At 48.2% G+C, this 19,895-nt stretch overlaps 4 protein-coding genes across 5 annotated transcripts; 1 reads left to right on the top strand and 3 right to left on the bottom strand.

The window, feature by feature from the left end:
* Positions 1 to 483: 483 nt before the first annotated feature.
* LOC147051490 (protein LRATD2-like) lies at positions 484 to 3,070 on the bottom strand. The gene is made up of 2 exons (XM_085917474.1): positions 2,394 to 3,070; positions 484 to 2,165 (listed from the first exon to the last, which is right to left on the bottom strand). The coding sequence occupies exon 2, from the start codon at positions 1,925 to 1,927 to the stop codon at positions 1,076 to 1,078; it is 852 nt and encodes a 283-aa protein (XP_085773600.1). The 5' UTR covers positions 1,928 to 2,165; positions 2,394 to 3,070; the 3' UTR covers positions 484 to 1,075.
* Positions 3,071 to 3,453: 383 nt separating this feature from the next.
* Positions 3,454 to 5,822, bottom strand: nsmce2 (NSE2 SUMO ligase component of SMC5/6 complex). The gene is made up of 6 exons (XM_085917476.1): positions 5,478 to 5,822; positions 4,880 to 4,992; positions 4,611 to 4,770; positions 4,182 to 4,270; positions 3,929 to 4,035; positions 3,454 to 3,803 (listed from the first exon to the last, which is right to left on the bottom strand). The coding sequence occupies exons 1-6, from the start codon at positions 5,596 to 5,598 to the stop codon at positions 3,692 to 3,694; spliced, it is 702 nt and encodes a 233-aa protein (XP_085773602.1). The 5' UTR covers positions 5,599 to 5,822; the 3' UTR covers positions 3,454 to 3,691.
* A 163-nt stretch (positions 5,823 to 5,985) lies between these two features.
* On the bottom strand, positions 5,986 to 13,535 carry washc5 (WASH complex subunit 5). Of its 2 annotated transcripts, none has more exons than XM_085917472.1 (29): positions 13,279 to 13,535; positions 12,397 to 12,598; positions 12,133 to 12,278; positions 11,959 to 12,043; positions 11,744 to 11,844; positions 11,325 to 11,517; positions 11,094 to 11,246; positions 10,887 to 11,000; positions 10,636 to 10,807; positions 10,412 to 10,539; positions 10,219 to 10,348; positions 9,997 to 10,109; positions 9,747 to 9,913; positions 9,488 to 9,563; positions 9,305 to 9,415; positions 8,981 to 9,121; positions 8,784 to 8,864; positions 8,603 to 8,704; positions 8,334 to 8,513; positions 8,131 to 8,255; positions 7,894 to 8,056; positions 7,715 to 7,817; positions 7,574 to 7,653; positions 7,399 to 7,502; positions 7,089 to 7,218; positions 6,922 to 7,018; positions 6,669 to 6,822; positions 6,463 to 6,550; positions 5,986 to 6,385 (listed from the first exon to the last, which is right to left on the bottom strand). In XM_085917472.1, exons 1-29 carry the CDS (start codon positions 13,293 to 13,295, stop codon positions 6,329 to 6,331), a joined length of 3,513 nt encoding a protein of 1,170 aa, XP_085773598.1. In that variant the 5' UTR covers positions 13,296 to 13,535; the 3' UTR covers positions 5,986 to 6,328. The 2 variants fall into 2 exon arrangements, with proteins under 2 accessions (XP_085773598.1, XP_085773597.1); XM_085917471.1 differs by lacking the exon at positions 13,279 to 13,535 and adding an exon at positions 12,926 to 13,070.
* Positions 13,536 to 13,550: 15 nt separating this feature from the next.
* LOC147051487 (exostosin-1b-like) lies at positions 13,551 to 19,814 on the top strand. The gene is made up of 11 exons (XM_085917473.1): positions 13,551 to 15,295; positions 15,439 to 15,532; positions 15,766 to 15,873; positions 16,196 to 16,315; positions 16,607 to 16,739; positions 17,014 to 17,132; positions 17,490 to 17,585; positions 17,921 to 18,010; positions 18,108 to 18,268; positions 18,336 to 18,507; positions 18,893 to 19,814. The coding sequence occupies exons 1-11, from the start codon at positions 14,352 to 14,354 to the stop codon at positions 19,076 to 19,078; spliced, it is 2,223 nt and encodes a 740-aa protein (XP_085773599.1). The 5' UTR covers positions 13,551 to 14,351; the 3' UTR covers positions 19,079 to 19,814.
* Positions 19,815 to 19,895: the final 81 nt, after the last annotated feature.

Here is a 19,895-nt window from a genome sequence, read left to right as displayed (position 1 = left end):
ACACCATTTCCATTTGCTCACAGTGGCGGGCCGCGGAGAATTGAAGAGTCAGCAGCTCCGCTCTTCTAGGCCAGGCGAGGATGACCGCTGACTGTTTGGGGAAACACGGGACAAGGAGGACAGAAAGTTCAAACAAGACAAGAGACTCCTTTGGAAACTTCTTAAGGATCCATCCACACTGCAATTCAAGCCACATACCATTTCTACTCAAGATGTGATGACTCACTTTGAAAAATATTGTCAAATAAAACCCGCATGAATGTTTTAGCGGAGGGAACGAAAAGGAAATCCTTGTGGCAGCTCCCAAAGAAATGAAGCCTCACCAAATATCAAAATGAAACAAATATCCTTGGCGTATTACAAGAGGCACATGCGTATGTTGATCAAATATATATCTTTATTTATTTATTTCCAGCTTTCTTCATACAAACATGATTTGAAACAAAAGTAAAAGGGCCGAGTGATGGCTGCAAACAGTGTTGATCAAATCTATATCTTTATTTCCAGCTTTCTCCATGCAAACATGATTTGAAAGAAAAGTAAAAGCGCTAAGTAATGGCTGCAAACGGCGTTGACATACTCGTCGCCAAAAAGCAGTCCAAGCCATGACTGGACAGAAACACTAGTTTGTATTGAAAAGTTACAAACAATAAAGACATGGATGGCACAACTTGATCAAATAGGATACGTTTTACGTTGGAGTGATCCATCATGAAGCGACAAAGAGAGAAAAATAGACTGTGTGTGTGTGTGTGTGTATATGATATTGACGCTGCTGGCTTTTTGAGTGATCCGTCATGAAGCTACAAAGAGAGGACGTGCTATTGATGCTGGTGCTTCTGTGGCTTACAAAAGTCGAATGGAATCTTCTTGTGTACCTTTCTGTCCGAGGAGGTGAAGGCAAACAATTGTGACTCTGCCTGTTGCGTGTGTGTGTGTGTGTGTGTGTGTGTGTGTGTGTGTGTGTGTGTGTGTGTGTGTGTGTGTGTGTGTGTGTGTGTGTGTGTGTGCGTGTGTGCGTGCGTGCGTGCGTGCGTGCGTGCAACCACTAGAAATGGCGAGGAAAGCCCTGGCTTCAGTCGCCTAAAGGCTCCTCTTGAAAGTCTTTCGCTTCTTCTGCTGCTGCTGCTGTGTTCAGGTGAGTGGCCAGTTCTTGCATCACAGCATTCTTGCCAATTTGCTCATTCCTCCTCCGCTCCATAATCACGTCTTCCAGGCACTGGAACTCCAGGACGTGGCTCTTCTTGTCGGAAAAGTGCATTTGGAAGCGATAAGGCTGTTTTCCGATCCTGATCTCCCCTCCGATTTTAAACTCTCTCCGCCCGAAGCGACACCAGGCCGCAAAGCACTCCGAGTTCCTCCAGTACAGTTCTCGGTCCTTGGAGCCCACGTGGTCCACGGCGTTGCGCACAATCACCTGCGGCTGGAGCGCACGGTAGCGGTAAAGGCCGTTGACCACGCGGCCTCTCTTGCCCCGACTCACGTCGGCGAGGAAGCCGTTCTTGATCTCGGCTCGGTGCAAGTGAACCACCTGGAAGTCGCCCACGTAGACGGCCCAGTGCGGGTACTGTCCCGTGGCCACGAACTCCAGCACGTCTCCGGGGCTGCACTTGTTGAGCAGACTCTCGGCGGAGTGGGTCGCCGTTCCGGCGTTCCTCTGGAAAATGCACTCGTCTCGGAAGTAAAGCGAACACTCCGGCTCGTCTTCGGGTTGGAAAGCCTTCTTTTGGTCCTCGGCCGGGCGCTCCTCCGGCGGGAACGGCTCCGAACCGTCGTCGTCGTCGTCGTCCCCGCCGCCGTCGTTGGAGAAAATGTAAGAGACGCCGATGCGCGGTCCGTCGTCCACGTCGGGCTCGAAACCATTCGGGTCCGATGTGGGCACCCCGACGTAATTTAAATGAGTCAGTTTCTCCATCTGGTTCCCCATATAGGTGAAAGGAGAGTGGCTGGCTGGCTGGCTGGATGGATGGATGGATGGGATGGATGGCTCCCTGGATGGCTGGATGGATGGCTGGCTGGACGGGGCGTGCAAACGGGATGGATCCACCTGCTCTTCAACGCGATCCAAAGTAGCACCAATAATCCATGTCCGGTCCGGTCCGATCCGGGGCGGTCGGTCACCCGCCCGCCCGCCTGCCTTGGAAATCCCGTTTCACTGCACCTGCCTGCGTGGACAGGAGCACGCAAAGTTAAGCCCGGCTAGTCTCTCTCTCTCTCACACACACACACACACCGGACTGCGTGGTGTCTCGATAAACAAAGCTTCCAACAGGTGCGACCTGAGCCACCTGTTGGCTCACTTTGAAACCTTTCCAGGAGACACTTGCCACGCACGTCACTCGAGCCACTTTAATCTCATCCGGTCGCACTCACTCACTCACTCACTCACTCACCTGTCCAGCAGCTTCGAACGGCCTTTCGAACTGCAGTTGGGGACTGACTCCACTCCACTCCACGGCACGGCACGGCACGGTACGATTGTTCAGTGCGTCGCGGGACGCTCACAATTAGAGCAAACTCTGGCAGCGTTTAGCGACTACTGGCCTGGAGGGAAGGACGGAAGGGGGAGGGAGGGAGGTTCTCGTCATTTAAAGGCACAGAGCACTTTCTGGGGAGGGGCGGGGCGGGTCGTGACATTATGCACTCGGAGTTGGTCTTGAAAAGCCCAAGTGAAAACCGCGGTCAGGTTTGACTTTTGGCAAAATAGTCTCGCTCGAGTACGTGCAAGGCATCTCATCTTCAATATTGTGTGCTCTCCTCTGATATCAAGACACTCAAATGTGATTCTTTGAAGATTGCGAAAAGCGAGCAACTTTGTTGAGTCTTATCTAAAAGCTCGCCAACAGGTGGCTCAGCTCGTGTGCGCCCCACAAAGAACATGGTTGGTTCCTTGAATGTACATTCAATTGAGGTACATCAGCTCCATTCACAGCATGTCAACTTAAGTTGGCCGGGCAACCGACTTAAGACCCTTAGAAATGCCGAATGCAACGTTATTAAAAGATTAGCTTCACCTTGTTTCTCAACACGGCTTTGCTTTGGTTTGGACCCGGCCAAGGTTTCACCTCGTTTGCACATACGAGCTTCTGGCTGGGCGTTTGAAATGCATATTTGAGTATGCAAGCCCGAGAATACATTTACTACCAGGCCACATCCACTCCAGTAAGAAGATGAGAAATTCCTTCCCAATTTGGGCCAGTGCAGTGCCCGAACGAGTCCAACGAAGCATCATCACTCTGTTCCGTGTGTCCTATTAGCCTCATTTCCGTGATCGCTAACCTACAAAAGTTAGCAGAAGGCACAATCCACTGTTTGAGAAGTTCCCATCAGAAGCAGAGAGTGAGGTTCATCCGGAGAAACGTGCCGTGCCGTCCCGTGCCGTCTTGGATCTATCATCACGTAGATGTCTCCCTCTAGTGGCTACTTTGGCCATCAAAGAACAACAACAATCTCTTCTGAATGCAAAAAGTGTTCACTTTTATTACAATTCAAGAACAGAAATAAAAGCTATTGCAGGAATAAAAAGTCACTTGAACAAAACAAATGATCCCAAACACAAACATTTCTGGTCAGAACAATGTCAAATATACGAGCAACTTGTCAAAGAAGAAAAAAAACAACAACAAACCTAAATCGCTATGCTATGTGGTCAATGCTGCCAATTAAAGTGTGGCCTTTTTTGTTTTTGGTTTTATTTGCTGATGTTCTTCCTCTTCTGGTTTATGATCTGTCTCTTCAGCGTGTGGTCAGGAACCAAGTCTGACTCTTTGACGTCTTTGTTTCCACAACCCACCACAGGACAACTGAAGGGCAGATACCAAAATGAATGATACCGGAGCATACGTGCGAGTGACTACGTGGAGTGCTCATGACATCACGCTTCCATTTCAACACAACAGCAGTGACATCATCAAATCGATCATCTCACCGGCACGTTTTCTTTTGATTCCGTCTCGTTCCAATGAGGATTTTGATAGGTTTCTCCTCATAGTGATGGTTACACTTCTTATTCTTCACAGGGTTGATCATGTCCTCCTGGATGAGATGCCCAAACAGCACGTTTAACATGGGCACGCCCGGCCGGCCGGCCGGCCGCGGTTTGAACATTTTTGATTTGATTTTTTTCTTCTCAGTTCGTTGAAGACGGTCGTCGTCTCGTCGGGTAGGGTAGGGTAGGGTACCTGGGTGAGAGGGCAGGTGAAGTTGACTTGGGTCTGCGTTATAGCCAGGTCCTCGTCCAGCTCCTCCGTGTTCCTCGACTCTTGGCTGACTAAAAAGCAGGAGAAACAGGAGAAAGGCAACTTTATCAGCCAAAGAATGAAGTTCCACCTCACCCGCTACGTGACAATGTCTCATACTGTCTCACGATGGGCAAATGAGCGCAAAGCGGGATCACTGATTTCAGATCGTCGCACTAGACGCTCTCGAACGTATGAGATGACAGACAACACGTCAAGTTCACTTGACTCGTACGTAGAAATAACGTTCTTTTTTTTTTAAATGACGATAATCACACCGACCCTTTTGTAAACCATCAGATGATTCAATTCATTGAAAAACAATTTCAACATAGACATTGATTACTTGATTCTTAGCAAGCATTTGCGTACCTCGGGTGTGAGAGCTCGAGCTCGCCATGCTTTCCTTAAAGGCAATTATTTTCTGGTGAGTCTGCAGGTCTGCGTCAGATAGGCGGGAAATTGTTTCCGTGAAGTTCTCCTTCACTCTGGACGAGATGTTAGACAAGGCATCTTGTCGCTGGGCAGTCACCTGCAGAAAGAATACATTTAGTCCACCTCGAGAGTCCGGTTCGAATGGGGCAAAAGTTGATTTTCCAAACTTTGTCGCTCGTTCAAATCAACCCAACGAGCATTAACACCTCCGCTGCGACTCGTTGCACGGTGTCAACAAAGCAGTCGATTTCTCGGTCCAGCTTGGCACATTCCAACATGAGATCCTCCATCTCGCCGACGCCGGAGTTTCCCCGTCCATCTGCGCACAGGACACACGATTAGATCCTCCATCTCGCCGACGTTTCCCCGTCCATCTGCGCACAGGACACACGATTAGATCCTCCATCTCGCCGACGTTTCCCCGTCCATCTGCGCACAAGACACACGAAGTGGACAGACATAATCATTCAATGATTTCAAACACTTGTTTTTGGATGCTTGGTTACCTTTAGCAGGCCGGTTGGCGCATACATGTTTCATTGTTAGGGGCTCGAAGTGTGTGGAGAGAAAAAAAACAAGACTGCCATTCCGGAAACCTCCGTCTATACGTCCAGGACGAACGGCCTTATTTTTTTCTTTTTTTTTTTTGATGAAGGACGGTCGAAACAAGGACGGAAGTGGCTTTCAATACATACCAGTATATATATATATTTTTTTTTTAACTGCTTACGGAAGCAATAGAATATTGAACGACTCATGACATTAGAGAAGCTACTTGAAAGGAGAGAAGACCCTGGTTCTCACCCTGGTCCTCTATCAAGTCTAAGGCCACGGAGGTGACTATGTCCATTCCCGTGGCGAGGTCGGCCTGACACTCCTTCAGACTGGACACAGTGCTGTGCACGGCGCTCAGACTCTGATACATGATGCTAGCGAGCGACGCTCCGATCAGACACAAAATGCTAGCGGCGCGTTCGTGGAGCTAGCTCGCTGACACTACCTGAACACGTCAAGCCGGTAGTGCAATTAGGATTCGTTTCCAAAGTATGAACAAGTGAAATAACTTCATCCTTGTCCCAGTTCCTGGATCAACCCTGGATGGCGGGCGGCAAAGCGTTCGGTCAGGGCAGGATGTTGTACTTCCGGGTTCCGTTTTGTATTTTCAAAGTAACATGTTTGCGAAAAAAAACAACAACCAATGATTGCGAGATGTACATTCAATTTGTAGCTTCAGAAGATAAACATGGAAACTGGTTAAACATTCAAAAATAACAGACTTTAAGGTCGATTTTTGTCATTAAAAAGTTTTTTTTTGTTTTTTTAGAAAAGTGCCGACTGCCCGAAGTCACCCGCGACTCTTGTGAGGAAAAGCAGTTCTGAAAATGGATGGATGGATGGATGTTTAATTTCAAACTTTCAGATGAGCCAACTTTGTATACAAACTCTTGGAACATTTTTTTTTCCCCACACTCTTGCCTCTTTACACTCCAATTTACTACATGTGACGTCAGAAAATGTTAAGCTGTAATGTTAGGAACTCCAAAGCAATTTTATCTATGTATGTACAAAATACAATCTTACATGTGCTTCAAGACAAAATACGATAAAAAATGAAGTGCATACAAAAGGCAATAAAAGTATTTTGGGCTGGATCTTCACAGTATAGTTCGGAATTCATCAAAAATGAAACTGGGGACATGGGCTTCAGCCACCTTAAACAGACAAACAAAAGTAGGGATACAGTTACAGCAACTTGACGACAAAGGTTTCAAGATTGAGAAGAACCCACCTTGCGCGACAATTTAGTATATTTGACATAGTCTTCCAGGAACATGAGCGCTCCCACCACATCAGAGGGCATGTCAGGGATCTTCTGACTTTAGTTGGGGAAAACATGAACAAAGATGAGACATTGGCTGAGTTTGTATTCAAAACAAAAACAAGATGATTGAAAGAACTATGTATTCATTCAAGTAACTGAGCCTGTCTGGTTACCTTGTACATTGTTCCATGATAGAGCGGATGAACTGCCCAATGAGAGCCAAGAACTGGTCTGTGTATCTGGAGTGAAACTGCTTCAAGAGCGTGAGAAGGCCCAGGACTAAAGGAGGCCAGTCCACTGGGTCGGTGGATTTCCTGCACGTCATTCCTGTTGGAAATACAAGGGGAAAAGAAAAGAGGCATGCATTTTTGCCTTCGTGTAATTGACCTCCACGCCACTCGAGGGACTTGAATTTTGTCAACCCACCTTGGTTTCTGCTGTACTGAAGTTTAGGCAGCTGTGCTATCACAAACAGGAAGTTGAGGATGGGAAAGAAAGGGAGGCGCTTTGTGGTGATGTAGATCTGATGAAAAGTTGATTTGAGGTCAAGTGCGTGATGATCAAAATCATTCATACCATTCATCTCCACCAACCTTATTAAGTGGGTTGTGAATACCGGCAGCCTCTAAATACGCTGTGATCTCGTACAAGAGAGTGTTGTCCTCTTTCGGGTACGGCAGCGACGGGTCCTGGTAGTGGGCTTCAATGTCTGCTAGCAGCGACCTGCAAGGATCCAAAAACACAAAACCACCACGCTCGTCATGACCTTTTCACAGTCGATTGGAACCTTCTCTTAGCGGAACGTCGGTACGGAAATGTTCCGTGCGACATTGAAGATGAGATTTTGTTCCATGCAGCGGCGGGCGGGCGGGCGGGCAGGAGAAAAAGGAGTAGCGGACTGACTTGTTCATGTTTTGGAGGGCAGCCGCCAGGTGTTTGGAGTCAAACTTGCAGGAGTAGTTCAACTCATTGGCAATTTGCTGCCGAAGAATTTGCATTTGACCAACCTACGGCAAACGTTCCAAATTAGCTTTGCGTTTCAAAAAGCCTCGTATCAAAATGATCCATCACGTCCTACCTTCATGATGACCTCCAAATACGGCCCCCAGATTTTGGGGATTTTGGCGACAGCGCCGGCATAGACTTTGCTGGCGTTACCTATCAGTAAAGAAAACGTCTCCCGTATTTGAGGGGAATATCCGACAGATCGATGACCTACCCACGACGCCCTGAACCGGATTGACAGCAATCAGCACGGCTTTCAAGACCTCTACCGCAGCTTTATCCTTCAAAATGGTCTTCTGGATCATTGTCAGGAAATTCTAAAAGAAGATTTGGAGGTCCGAGTTGACCGGGACGAACGCAACGTTTCTACGGTCTAGGAAGCCGACGGGTCACCTGCAGCTCCTTGACAATCATGAAGCACAGCAAGCGGTCCAGGCCATTGAGGCCAAATGTACCCAAGGAGCTCTGGATCCCCGAGAAGAGCCTGTTGTTAGTCACTTCCTGGTGGCTCTTCAGGTCGTACCAGGTGTTCATTTGCTCAATGTAGCAGGTTAGCCTGTGTGTGGAAAAACCGCCAGCAGAGATCAACGACTAAAATCATGACGGGTATGCCCGATGCCTAATCCGCACCTGGGATCTGTGATGCGGAGAATCTCTCGACAGAGACGTCCAATGAAGGTGGCGGACTCGTCCACGGATGGAAACTTGGGGATGGGGATATGAGTGGACTGGTACACACTCTGCCAGTCCTGGATCTGATGGAGATCAATGGAGGGAGTGAATAAATATGGAAGGCTGCGTCGCGTCGCGTCGCTGCCGTGGCTGAATCCAACCTTAGCCCTGAGGAAACTGTTGCACTCTTGCTCTACGTTGTAATTGATGATTCGAGACACTTCTTCCTGCCAGATTTTCAGACCGTATATGCTGACGTAGTCCTGGATGTACTCAAAGGACCTGTAGAATCCGTCCATGGTGGCTGCCATGTCTTTTAACTTGGGCATCAACTCGCTCGGCTGCGACGATGGATAATGCCGTGCACAAAGCGTATTCGTAGTTACATTCTGGAAGTGTGCTTCTCAAACCCAATGTGATGCTTATTAACCTTAGCCCTGGGATTGAAAATCAAGCCTTTGTGCAGCGCATAAGCCACCCTCTTCACCAGCTCCTTCCTGATGCCATCTTCCAGAAGCTGCTTAGGATCCACCTAAAACATGACACCACACGCGAGTTGAAGTCTGTGTAGTTCAATTTGATTGGATGACAACCGGGTAAGAAGGAGCAACCTTGATAATTCCAACTAACGTGGTCTTCATCATCAAGATCCCCTCGGTGAAAATGGAGATGTCGTGGGTGAGTTTAGCCACCTGAAGGGACGGACGCAGAAAGCGTAATGGCAAAATGTTCGAAGAGTGATGCCATTCCTTTTGAATCATCAGTACGTATGCGCATGTGAGAGCAACAAAGTCATCAGCTTGTATACTTCATAGCGCGCGCCCAGCTGGGAGTAGTCCTTCAATTTGTCCTTGTCCAGTCGCGTGGGCACCTCCATGATGTCGTGGATCTGAAGCTTAATGATCTTGGCCAGAGAGGTGAACATGCTCTCTGGGATGATCTGCAGTACCTACAAACGTCAATACCTGAAGGTGAACGTCCGGCCATTACGTCCATTACGTTATTGAACAAACCACCACCCAATAAAAGACAAAAATGACCTTGTCATGACGCTTTGTCATACAACGCGGCCGATCCTAGTTCCGAGCTCACCGGTTGATGGCGGGTGTGCGTGTAAGCACGTTTTACTCACCTTTCTGACGTAGGCGACCAATTCTCCAGAGTAGAACTGGGAAACACTCAGCAGGTCAGCGCTGTTGACTTGGTTGATCCGCAGCAATGGAAGATCCAAAGCGGAAGCCAGCTGCTCTCACAAACAAACACACGCAAATTGCTTGGAAGATGTCAACATTGGGAGGGAGACGGACGGCTTCACCTTCAGAAAGGTCGCTCGAAGTTTCGTGACCATGGAGGAACTGACTCGGATGCTCTCCTGCATGATGCTTGTGAAGCTGCGGGACGGGGCAGGGGAAGGAAGAGAAAAACAAAGTCATCAGATGCGCTTTGTGTGCCAAAGCAAAACCTTAACAACACACACGCGGCGCAGCACAGCGCAGCACCTGCTGATGGATGACTCAGATCTGCATTGGAAGAATGCAAAGGCAGCCTAGGGCAGGAGGCGCCTACGTACGTACCTGTCGATGATCTGCCAAGCGTACGACAAGTCTCCCACGATCTGCATCGTGATGAGGACCTCTTCCTTGATATTGATGGTGCGAATCATTTGGTGCAGGAACTTTCTGGTGTCTGCCAGAAACTGACACACCTGCAGGTTGGACTCTAACTGGTGGAACTCCTGAACCTGGGAACCAGGTCAAAGGTACGCCATTTAGAATAGAAGCCTGCCTGGATCGCAAAACCACTGAAGCTTCTGATCTTCCTCACCTCGACAAGAGCCTGTATGAGTTGGACCGTCTTCCTACCGGCAGCTGTCGAGTCCTCGTAGTTCAACGATCGGATCTGTTTCGAGATTTCTCGGAACCAAGCTTGGAGGTTTTCTGCCACGGTGACACGACACAACACAAAGGTCCAACTAACGATTCATTGCCAGGTAGTAGTCTGTCAACTACGGGAAGTTGTGTAACAAGGTGTACGCCTTTGCCTGACCGTTCTTTTCCACCCTCGTGAGCGGTTTAACGCCAGAGAAGACTTCGGCCAGTTCAGTCATTCTCTCGGAGCCCTCCTTCTTGTAGCTCTCCCATTTGATCTGTTTCTCTGACAGCATCCGCTTGAACATCTGCACGAGATGCGGAGTTGACGAGTCAGATGCGCAGAAAGAGATGATAGTGGAGATGCTCACCTCCTTGAGGGTAAACTCCAGCTGGGCCGCATCGAGGAGGAGCTGAAAGAGGCTCTTGGAATTGTATTTGGAGTCAGCCAGCACTTGCTCTTTGATCTGCCGTAGTTTCTTATTGTTTGGGTCATACGCTGTGACACAGTCAGGTCAGCTGTTCGCGATTGTACTTTTCATCTCGAAGCCGTGGACTTTGAAACGGACAAGGCATTTGGCGGGATTGGTCTCACCCGACTCGGCGGAATGCAGCATCAGCCAGCGAATGGCGACGTTGCAGTCCCTCAGGCAGTTAAGCAATTTGGGAATGTTATCCAGAATGATCTCGTCTCTGAGGAAGCCTTCCTTCAGCAGCTGTTGCACCTGAGGCCGAAGGGTCTCCATGCTAGCGCCGTAACGGCCGGCCTATCCGGACACAGGAGATTCCGGTTTCTCACAGCTGGCCTAAGCTCCGATTCTACTTGTCAGCGCAATTGGATCGGACCTGCTCTTTGATGTTGGCAGTATCCAGCGTGTAGTTGAGAGCCGTTTTAGCAGCTTTGTACGGGTCCCAAGCCTCCACCAGGTTGACCGTGATCCCCATGTAGATACTGATCACCTGTGCTCAGACCACATGAAAATGATTCCAAATGGTAAAGCAATACAATCCAAAGAAAAAAGGGCTCCGGCTTCACCAGCCAGCCACACATACCCAGTTGTCGGGGAAGTACTTGTCCACGATCTCTCTCATCTTGGCTTGCTGGCTTTGCAGTATGGACGGGCTGAAGTAAAGGCAGACGTACAGCATGGCGGCCTGATTAGCCAGCGCCGTACTACGATGTTCAGGTAGAGGGTAGGCAGACACCTTGAAAGCGGGAACAACGCTTTCTTTGACTTCACCATCCAATGGAGTCCAATCCGAAGGGATCCGATGATGGCTTACTTGGTTGTAGATGTCGTCAGAGCGCAGTCTTCCAATGACCATGCTGATGAATGTGGCACTGATGGGAACCCTGTGAAAGTAGCTCTCTGGATAGTTGGCGGGCCGTCGGGCTCCAGGCTGGCTGGAGAAGCCGGTGCTGCGCAGGAGCTTGCAGATGTCGTCCATGTTGGAGTCAGCCGAAGACCTCGCCGCGCTGAACCAATAATGCGCACGCTCAACGCACCAGCAAAACAAAGCGGAGAATCCTAATCCACCGAAGCCGCTGGCCGGGTGTCGAACGCGGCTACGTATTGAAAGAAGCGGCGTCGAGCACATCGGAGAATTGGATATTCCGCCGTCGGTAAGGTCTGACGTCGCTCTGTAACCCGAGTCCGTCGAAGAATCGTCATTGTACGGATTTGCACGCGAGTGCGTACTACCTGTATCTGTAGTAGGAGACCAGCATCCTTTCGCGAACGTCCCCTTCGATTTTATGGTCGATAACGAGCAACGTTACACCGTACAGGTAGAGTGCCTCGCACTACGAGCGGGAAAGAAAAGCATTTTCAGTAAGGTAGCAAACGATTCGACGACTGCAGCCCCGAAAAGAAAACTCAACAGTTGTCTTTCCATCATTTGACATGATGTCACTTACCAGTAGTTGCTTTCCATCCTCATTTAGAAGCACAGTCTCAAGTGTTTGCTGGATATAAACCCCCTCGTGTAGGTCATCCAAGTATCTGGAGAGAAGATGTGGCATCAAAGTCCATTTCTAATCCTACTACATTCAGTCATGAGCACAAGTCAATGTGAACAGAACACGTCGTACCTATTGAGATCCACGATGTATTTGTGGACGCTCTCAAAAGCCAGATAGAATCTGGAAAGAATCTCAATGTTGTTTTCTCGAAACTCTTCATCCAGGTCCTGAAGGTCAGGTTTGGCCTCCAACTTTCCCTCGTAATACTCGGGGCCCTAGAGAACCACCGGTGGATAGTGAGAACAACATAAACGTCGCGAGGAGTAACATGCTGTATGTACTTAACTTACAACCTATACAGAGAGAGAGACAGAGACAGAGAGAAAGAGAGACCTTAAAGTAGCTGAAGTCACAGATAATGTCGCCATATTTCTGCTGATCGCTCTTGTCCTTGAGTCTGAAAACTGCAGGGATGAAGTCAGAGAGGCGTAGAAGCTCAGCAATGATAGCATTTCCCCTGGAAACTATCCTGAGGATGGCCTGGCCACACAGGTTGTTCTCAGCCAAGAAGTCCATCAGACAAGAGGAGCCACACCTGTACAACAGGGTACAGGCAATGATTGAACACAGTATTTACACAAACAACGCATCCTATTAACAGCAAGAATGCACTCTTGTCAACTTATTATCCGCGTCTACACACTTTCCTGCTTCCATTCGTAGTCGTGAATTAGTGTGTACCTCTCCACGTATACTAGGTTCATTCAACGACGGAAACAGATAGGGAATGAAGAAACAAAAAGTGATATCATGTCAATGTTAGACGTAGGCTAGTTTATGTCTCCGTCCATCAAAAAATGTCAACTTAGCTTTGATGCTATGCAGCGCATACAAGTATAATCACATGGCTTACATTACGTACCTTTCTTTATACGAATACACCGTTGGAAACCGTCGTAGTTTTGGATCAATTGTCCCCGTGGATTTAAAAAAATATATATATTTTTTTTTTTTATCCCATTCACTGTTTACTTCCTCATGACCAAACATGTGATCCTACCGCGTTGGGTGCGTTTGATTCATAGCAAGTAACGCGCCGATGCGGAAATTAAAGAAGCACAAGCGAGCGGTCACGTGCTGCATTTAGCAATGACAAACATTGCCGCGTTAAAAATCCATTCCTAGAAAGTCAGTCATACATCTACCAAAGTTGTTGTTGTTTTCATCACTCTTTAATAATAAAGGCAGAGCCGGCAGTGTTGAAATTGCACTTACTTGAGAAATTCCACCATGATTCGTCAGGTGGCGACAGAGATCCACTGTTTCCCGATATTTAGTGTTGCGATACATCACTTGCTCTTGCTCAGTGAAAACCATTTGCATGATCATTTGTAACAGTCATTTATTGCTTCAATCAAACGAACCAACGAATGGCAAGAACGGTCCGAGTGACTTTTCTGATGTTTTGTGGAGCGCTCCGCTCCGCTCTGCTCTGCTCCGCTCCGCTCCGCTCCGACCGAAACCTCACCCGTTTCAGACGCGCTCCTGCAGAAAGGTAACGCACCTTATAGGGCAGAGCAACGTCACATCCTCAAGTTCAGCGGCGGTCCTTTGCCTCTGCTTGTGTTAGTGTACAACTTTTGTTTCATGAATATGAGACGCTGATTTAAATCTGCCGAGGACGTGGGAGATAAATGTATTTTTGGTGCCAACGAGGGCAGCCGAGGAGAAGTTGGCATGTTTTTTTTGGCTGTCAGAGAGTCTGCCTTCACTTTCAAACGGACGAAGAGCTCCTTCGATGTTTACAAAGCTAGCAGGCTAACCCCGGCCGGCCGGGAATGTTCTGAGCTCTTTACTCGCGGCCGGCCAGCCAGCCAGAGTCGTTTGACCGTGACATGTGGCGTTTGCAAATTCCAAACGAGACATATGTGCCTTAGCAATTGTCTTCAATCTTACCTTTGAAATGCTCAACTTTGGGGGCTCCAACGTTAGCTTGGAAAGTAGCAAATAGTTTCGCTTTCCAAGAACTGCATGCACGACCGAGCGACCATTGGTTTTCGCGTAGGTTTTGGGAGTTCGATTGCGTTTTGGGAGTTGAAGTGGTAAAGGCTTGGTGGCTCGAAATGGATACTGGCTGAAAACCGAAGGTAACGCTCCATACGTTGTTGAGTATTAGGAATCGCCCACATGCTTTGGATCAGTTCCCGGACTCGTGAAAGGCATCTGAAGCAGAAAGTGGCAAACTTGCGACCCGATGGCGGCAGAACTCTACCCCAAGCGTTGGTAAAGCGTCCGGGACTCTTTGGATTGATCTATCCCCGAACATCTTGGCTCACATTGTAGAACACATGCAGGCCAAAAAACGTTACTTAATTTTGGTCTTGACCGGCGCCTGTCTTCTTCTGCTGTTTTGTTTCGGGGGTATTCAAGTCCCACTTTCCAGACGAAGTCTGAGCCGGCGTGATGCGGGTCCTTTTTTGCCCGGAGCACGTTGGCGTCGCTCCGCGGGGGTCGTTGAAGCCTACAGCGCCGGAGAACAAGAGCCCAAGGACGATGCGAATGAGCTCATATTTCCTCGCCCAAAAAGAGACTCGGTCCCTGAGCTTTTCTCTGAGAAGCCATGCAGAATGGAGTCCTGTTTTGACTTCTCTCTTTGCGAGAGAAATGGCTTCAAAGTTTACATCCATCCCCAGCAGAAGGGCGAGAAAATGTCCGAGAGCTACCAGAACATTTTGTCATCGATCGAAGGCTCCAGGTTTTTTACGCCAGACCCGAGCCAGGCGTGTGTGTTTGTCCTAGGTTTGGACACGCTGGACAGGGACCAGCTGTCAGCGCAATACGTGCACAACCTGAAAACAAAAGTCCAGAGTCTTCCTCAATGGAACCACGGTAAAAACCACATCATCTTCAACTTGTACTCTGGCACCTGGCCCGACTACACAGAGGACCTGGGCTTCGACATTGGCCTGGCCATGTTGGCAAAGGCCAGCATCGGCACAGAGAACTTTCGGCCCAAATTCGATATATCCATCCCCCTTTTCTCAAAAGACCACCCCAGGACAGGAGGGGAACGAGGATACCTCAAATACAACGCCATCCCCCCATTCAGGAAGTACTTGCTGGTGTTCAAGGGAAAGCGATATTTAACCGGAATAGGCTCTGACACCAGGAACGCCTTGTATCACGTGCATAACGCAGAGGACGTGATCCTTCTCACCACTTGCAAGCATGGGAAGGATTGGCACAAGCATAAAGATGCCCGCTGTGACAAAGACAACGCAGAGTATGACAAGTGAGTGCGAGTTTGAATCGTTGAATCTTTCCTTGTCTTTAGTATTTAACAAAAGTTGAGTTGTATGTCTTTGGTGTGCGGTGACGTGACTATCTTTTTTAAATTTATATATATTGACCCCAGATTCAACCTTGATATTGCAGGTACGACTACAGAGAGATGCTCTACAACTCCACTTTCTGTCTTGTTCCACGAGGACGTCGGCTGGGTTCTTTTCGCTTCTTAGAGGCGTTGCAGGTCAGCCACACGTTGCTATTTCAGCCTTTTTCTTCTGACAGACATCCAAACTCGTCTGTCAAACAACGAGACCCTGAATTCAATAGAGCCAATGCTCACAAATGTCATTTCCTGGAGGGAGGCAGCACAATGTCACCAATTGCAATTTGTGTATGGGCCGCGTGCAGTGGAGCGACTCATTGCCAAACCCAATTTCTTCAATTCCATTTGCTCTTGTTTCTTTCCATTCCTAGGCAGCCTGTGTCCCAGTGACGCTAAGTAACGGCTGGGAATTGCCTTTCTCCGAGATCATTGACTGGAAGACGGCCGCTGTGATTGGTGATGAAAGGCTACTTCTTCAGGTCAGACTCACTGTACCTGTACTTATTTAGGAGGGAACATCTTCAACTAGAATGAAAATGCTCACTCACTCACTCACTCACTCACTCACTCACTCACTCACTCACTCACTCACTCACTCACTCACTCACTCACTCACTCACTCACTCACTCACTCACTCTCTCACTCTCTCACTCTCTCACTCTCACTCACTCTCACTCTCACTCTCACACCCACCCAAACCCTTGTTTGCCGGAACGGGTGACAGCCGTGGCAGCCATCCGTCTGGCGAATCTTTCGTTCTTCCTGGTTTGGGAGCCCATTTCTCGTTGCTTGTATGGCAGGTTCCCTCAACGGTTCGCTCCATTCACCAGGAGAAGATTCTCTCCCTGAGGCAGTATACCCAATTCTTTTGGGAAGCCTACTTCAACTCTGTGGACAAAATAGTTTTGACCACATTGGAGGTATGCCACTCATTCAGCTTACTAGAAGACATACGAGGGCGCATCTAGTCATCAAACGTGTGTGCTTTTGGATGCTCGAACGAACGGACAGGTTCGATGTGTAACGTGTCGTTTTCATGACGCACCGGATTGGATCCTTGGGAGTTTTATTTCAAGGTTTTGCTATTAATAGATCTTGTGTGACTTACTAAATAAGAGGAAAGCCTAAAAGCGCCCTTAAAAGCTATGAGCGCACAAATCATTTCTTTGTATCCTGTCCCGCGGTTTCACGATAAAATTCTTCTTGTGCAGATCATCCAAGACCGGGTGCTTCAGCACAAGTCCCGAAGTAAGCTCATGTGGAACAGTCTGCCCGGTGGTCTTTCCGCCTTGCCCCAGTACTCCAGCTACCTCGGAGACTTCCCTTTCTACTACGCGAAGCTCGGTAAGTACTATGCGCACTATCACATAGCTTGACTTTGACAGCTGTTGATGGAAATGCTGTACTCCTTGTGCAAAATCCACTTCTAAATCTAGTTGAATCTATTCCCTCCAGCTCCTGCAGAGTTACTTTGATCATTTGTTTGGGGGGGAACGTTTGAGTCTGTTCAATTTGGTCCGATGATTTGTTTGATCGATTCTCGCATTTATCGCGACCAAGATAGGTCCGTGCACTCTTCTTCTGCTGTGCTTGGAATGGGCTGTCTTGTGTTTTTCAGGTATGGTGACGTCCCCCAAGTTTACAGCTGTCATTCACGTAGTGAGCCCGCTGGTGTCGCAGTCCCAGCCGGTCATGAAGCTGCTCACAGCTGTGGCCAAATCGCAGTACTGTGCGCAGGTGAGTGATGGCAATATCATTCGCTATGTTTGTATGCCCTCAATTTGAATGGGGCTTTCTGAAAGAAACATCAACCGTCGCCATAAGCGCTTCCTTCCCCCTGTACACAGTGGTGTGGTATCTCGACTTCCAAACTCCAATTGTTTGGGAAGCGGAGGCAAACAATTTGTTTTTTTTAAAAAAAATGACCAGGCTCCGGTTGGATTTTGATGCTATTTTCTTCTTCTTGAAATGAAGCTATCTGGAGTTGTGTGGGAATTAGCGTCTTCGTACTTCAATTGCGCTTTTCGTCTCGGCCGAGCAGGGGAAGGGATTTAGCAGACTTGATTTGACTGAACCAATCATTACTTTGTGCAGGTGATAGTTGTGTGGAATTGTGGCAAATCTCTTCCCGCCAAGCACCGCTGGCCTGTCACCTCACTTCCTGTCATTGTCATTGAGAGGGAAAACAAGGTAAAAGTATCCGATTGAAGTTGAAAAAGTCGCCAACCTTCTTAACACCATTGTCACTTTACATTCTTGAAGGGCTATATCCAAATGATATTCTTGTCACATTCCTTTTTACGAGCATCCATACATCGTCTGGCTGCTTCACACCTCCGCCAGCCTGTCCACCATCCAAAACTCCTTGACCTGACCTCTGCATCGTTTCACATTCTGACTCCATTGAACCTCTTGTGTTTCGATTTGAGTTCTACCTGCCTTTCATGTTGTACATGTACTCGTCATGTTTTTTTTTTTGTGGAGAAAGGAGCCATTCAAAAAATCCCCCCCACTCATTTGAGCAGGTTATCAGCAGCCGCTTCCTTCCCTATGACATCATCCCCACGGACGCAGTGCTCGGTCTGGACGAGGATGCTGTGCTTTCCACCGCAGAGGTCAGGCGGCAACTACAAAGCGTCGAAGGATTTTTGATACAAATGTGTCTGCCGTCGACAAGTTTTCTTCTCGGCTCCCTCCATCCTGTCTGTCAAGATGGAATTCGCCTTCACAGTGTGGCGAAGTTTCCCCGATCGTATCGTCGGGTACCCGGCTCGCAGCCACTTCTGGGATAGCGACAAGGAGCGTTGGGGCTACACCTCCAAATGGACCAACGACTACTCCGTGGTGCTGACCGGAGCCGCCGTCTATCACAAGTACCTCGTCGCCGCTCCCACCGCACTTTTAGTTGGATTCTCCTCAACCCGTACGTACGGTCCTCAGATACTACCACTACCTGTACACCACATACCTTCCGGCTAGTCTGAAGAGCACGGTGGACCAGATGTCAAACTGTGAGGATATTCTGATGAATTTCCTGGTGTCCTCTGTCTCCAAGCTGCCCCCCATCAAAGTGACGCAGAAGAAACAATACAAAGAAACCATGATGGCTCAGGTGACCCACGCTCAAACAGGCAGGGCTATGCAAATTTCAGAATTCAATTCAATGGATGAATTTGAATTTGAACTGCAGGCAGTGGAATTGAATTGGCTGCAATTTCATCACATCACTGAGCAAATGCAATTCCAAGTCAAAGTCTGCTTTATTGTCAATTTCTTCACACAAAGAGATGGAAATTACGTTACAGGTTCACGCCAAACAAAGTGTCCGTCCCAAATTTATGGACAGACAGCCATTTTGGAAAATTTTCCATGGCTATTCCGCAAATTCAAACGAGGGCTCATTCACAATTCAATTCTGATATTTGTACAGCCTCGCCCAGCCAATTCTGTTCTGAAGGATCCCAATAACACGTGACTGTCTTTGTCAACCTCGTCAGAGTTCCCGGGCTTCCCGCTGGGCCGACCCGGACCATTTTGCTCAGCGTCAGACTTGTATGAACAAGTTTGCCCACTGGTTTGGCACCATGCCACTGGTTCATTCTCAGATGAGACTCGACCCGGTCCTCTTTAAAGACCAGGTGTCCATACTGAGGAAGAAGTACAGGGACATCGAGAGACTATAACCCTCCAGAGCCCCCTGCTCTCTGAGAAAGGGGTGTCCGTCCGTCCGTCCGTCCGCCCGCCCGCCCGCCCGGTTCTTCTGTTGGCTCAGCGGAGAAGCAGATACGGATGAGAGAGAGGGGTGACACGGAAAGATGCAGCGGAACACGGCCCACGCCTCGTCTTCTCTGTATGGCATCTTTTGTTTTTTTTCCTCTCTCGTGTTTGGGCGGTAGCAGAGTATGGAGCGCCATCTCTATTCGAAGGCACCGAAGACCTCAAATTGACAAAGCGGAAATGGAATAGCCAGTGTCTTGGAATTGGACGCTTTCTCTTTTTGCTCCAAATGGTAACATACTACTGCAGCGTTCTGAAACTGTTCCCCTCAGTATACAGTGTACTATGCACACGTTCAAGAACGTTTAAGAATGAAGAGGATAACACTATTTTGGATGCGTTTTTACAGTTTTTCTTTTTATAATGATGATTGTTAATAACGATACAGTGCTGCCTGCACCCACCGTTTCACATACAGTGGCCGGGTGGGTGAGCAGAGCAATGACAACCAACATTTGGGATCATATTATGCTCAGTGCCTCAACACTAGCCTTTTCATTTGCAAGTCTAAATAAAAAAATGTGATCCAAAACGGGTGTCAAGCTGCTTTGACTTGTATTTTCCTCATCATTGGTGATTGTTTGATTGACTCGCATTAAAGTGCCTATTGACTACAAATGGAAACCCTATACAATCCAATAAATAAACAGATGAAAATGATTATTTTAAGAGAACTACTTTCGTTATGAACGAGTATTTGGTTTTAATCTTTCATTTTCATCT

Source organism: Syngnathus leptorhynchus, chromosome 8, assembly GCF_054491065.1.
Source record: "Syngnathus leptorhynchus isolate UIUO chromosome 8, UIUO_Slep, whole genome shotgun sequence".
In the NCBI taxonomy this organism is placed as follows: Eukaryota; Metazoa; Chordata; class Actinopteri; order Syngnathiformes; family Syngnathidae; genus Syngnathus; species Syngnathus leptorhynchus.
The sequence above is the reverse complement of the archived record's forward strand: the minus strand, read 5'-3'. Positions and strand labels throughout refer to the sequence as shown.

Excerpts from the sequence above, each read along its gene's own strand:
- LOC147051487 (XM_085917473.1), top strand. The coding sequence starts at position 14,352 with ATGCAGGCCAAAAAACGTTACTTAATTTTGGTCTTGACCGGCGCCTGT. Across the intron at positions 18,269-18,335 it reads GGAGCCGCCGTCTATCACAA|ATACTACCACTACCTGTACA; the intron begins GTACCTCGTCGC and ends TACGGTCCTCAG. Across the intron at positions 18,508-18,892 it reads AAGAAACCATGATGGCTCAG|AGTTCCCGGGCTTCCCGCTG; the intron begins GTGACCCACGCT and ends CAACCTCGTCAG.
- washc5 (XM_085917471.1), bottom strand. The coding sequence starts at position 13,053 with ATGTTTGGTCATGAGGAAGTAAACAGTGAATGGGATAAAAAAAAAAAA. Across the intron at positions 9,564-9,746 it reads GCTTGGCAGATCATCGACAG|CTTCACAAGCATCATGCAGG; the intron begins GTACGTACGTAG and ends CCCGTCCCGCAG. Across the intron at positions 7,019-7,088 it reads TTCACAACCCACTTAATAAG|ATCTACATCACCACAAAGCG; the intron begins GTTGGTGGAGAT and ends ACTTTTCATCAG.
- nsmce2 (XM_085917476.1), bottom strand. The coding sequence starts at position 5,598 with ATGTATCAGAGTCTGAGCGCCGTGCACAGCACTGTGTCCAGTCTGAAG. Across the intron at positions 4,993-5,477 it reads AGACTTGATAGAGGACCAGG|ATGGACGGGGAAACTCCGGC; the intron begins GTGAGAACCAGG and ends TCCTGTGCGCAG. Across the intron at positions 3,804-3,928 it reads AATCAAAAGAAAACGTGCCG|TTGTCCTGTGGTGGGTTGTG; the intron begins GTGAGATGATCG and ends TCTGCCCTTCAG.
- LOC147051490 (XM_085917474.1), bottom strand. The coding sequence starts at position 1,927 with ATGGGGAACCAGATGGAGAAACTGACTCATTTAAATTACGTCGGGGTG.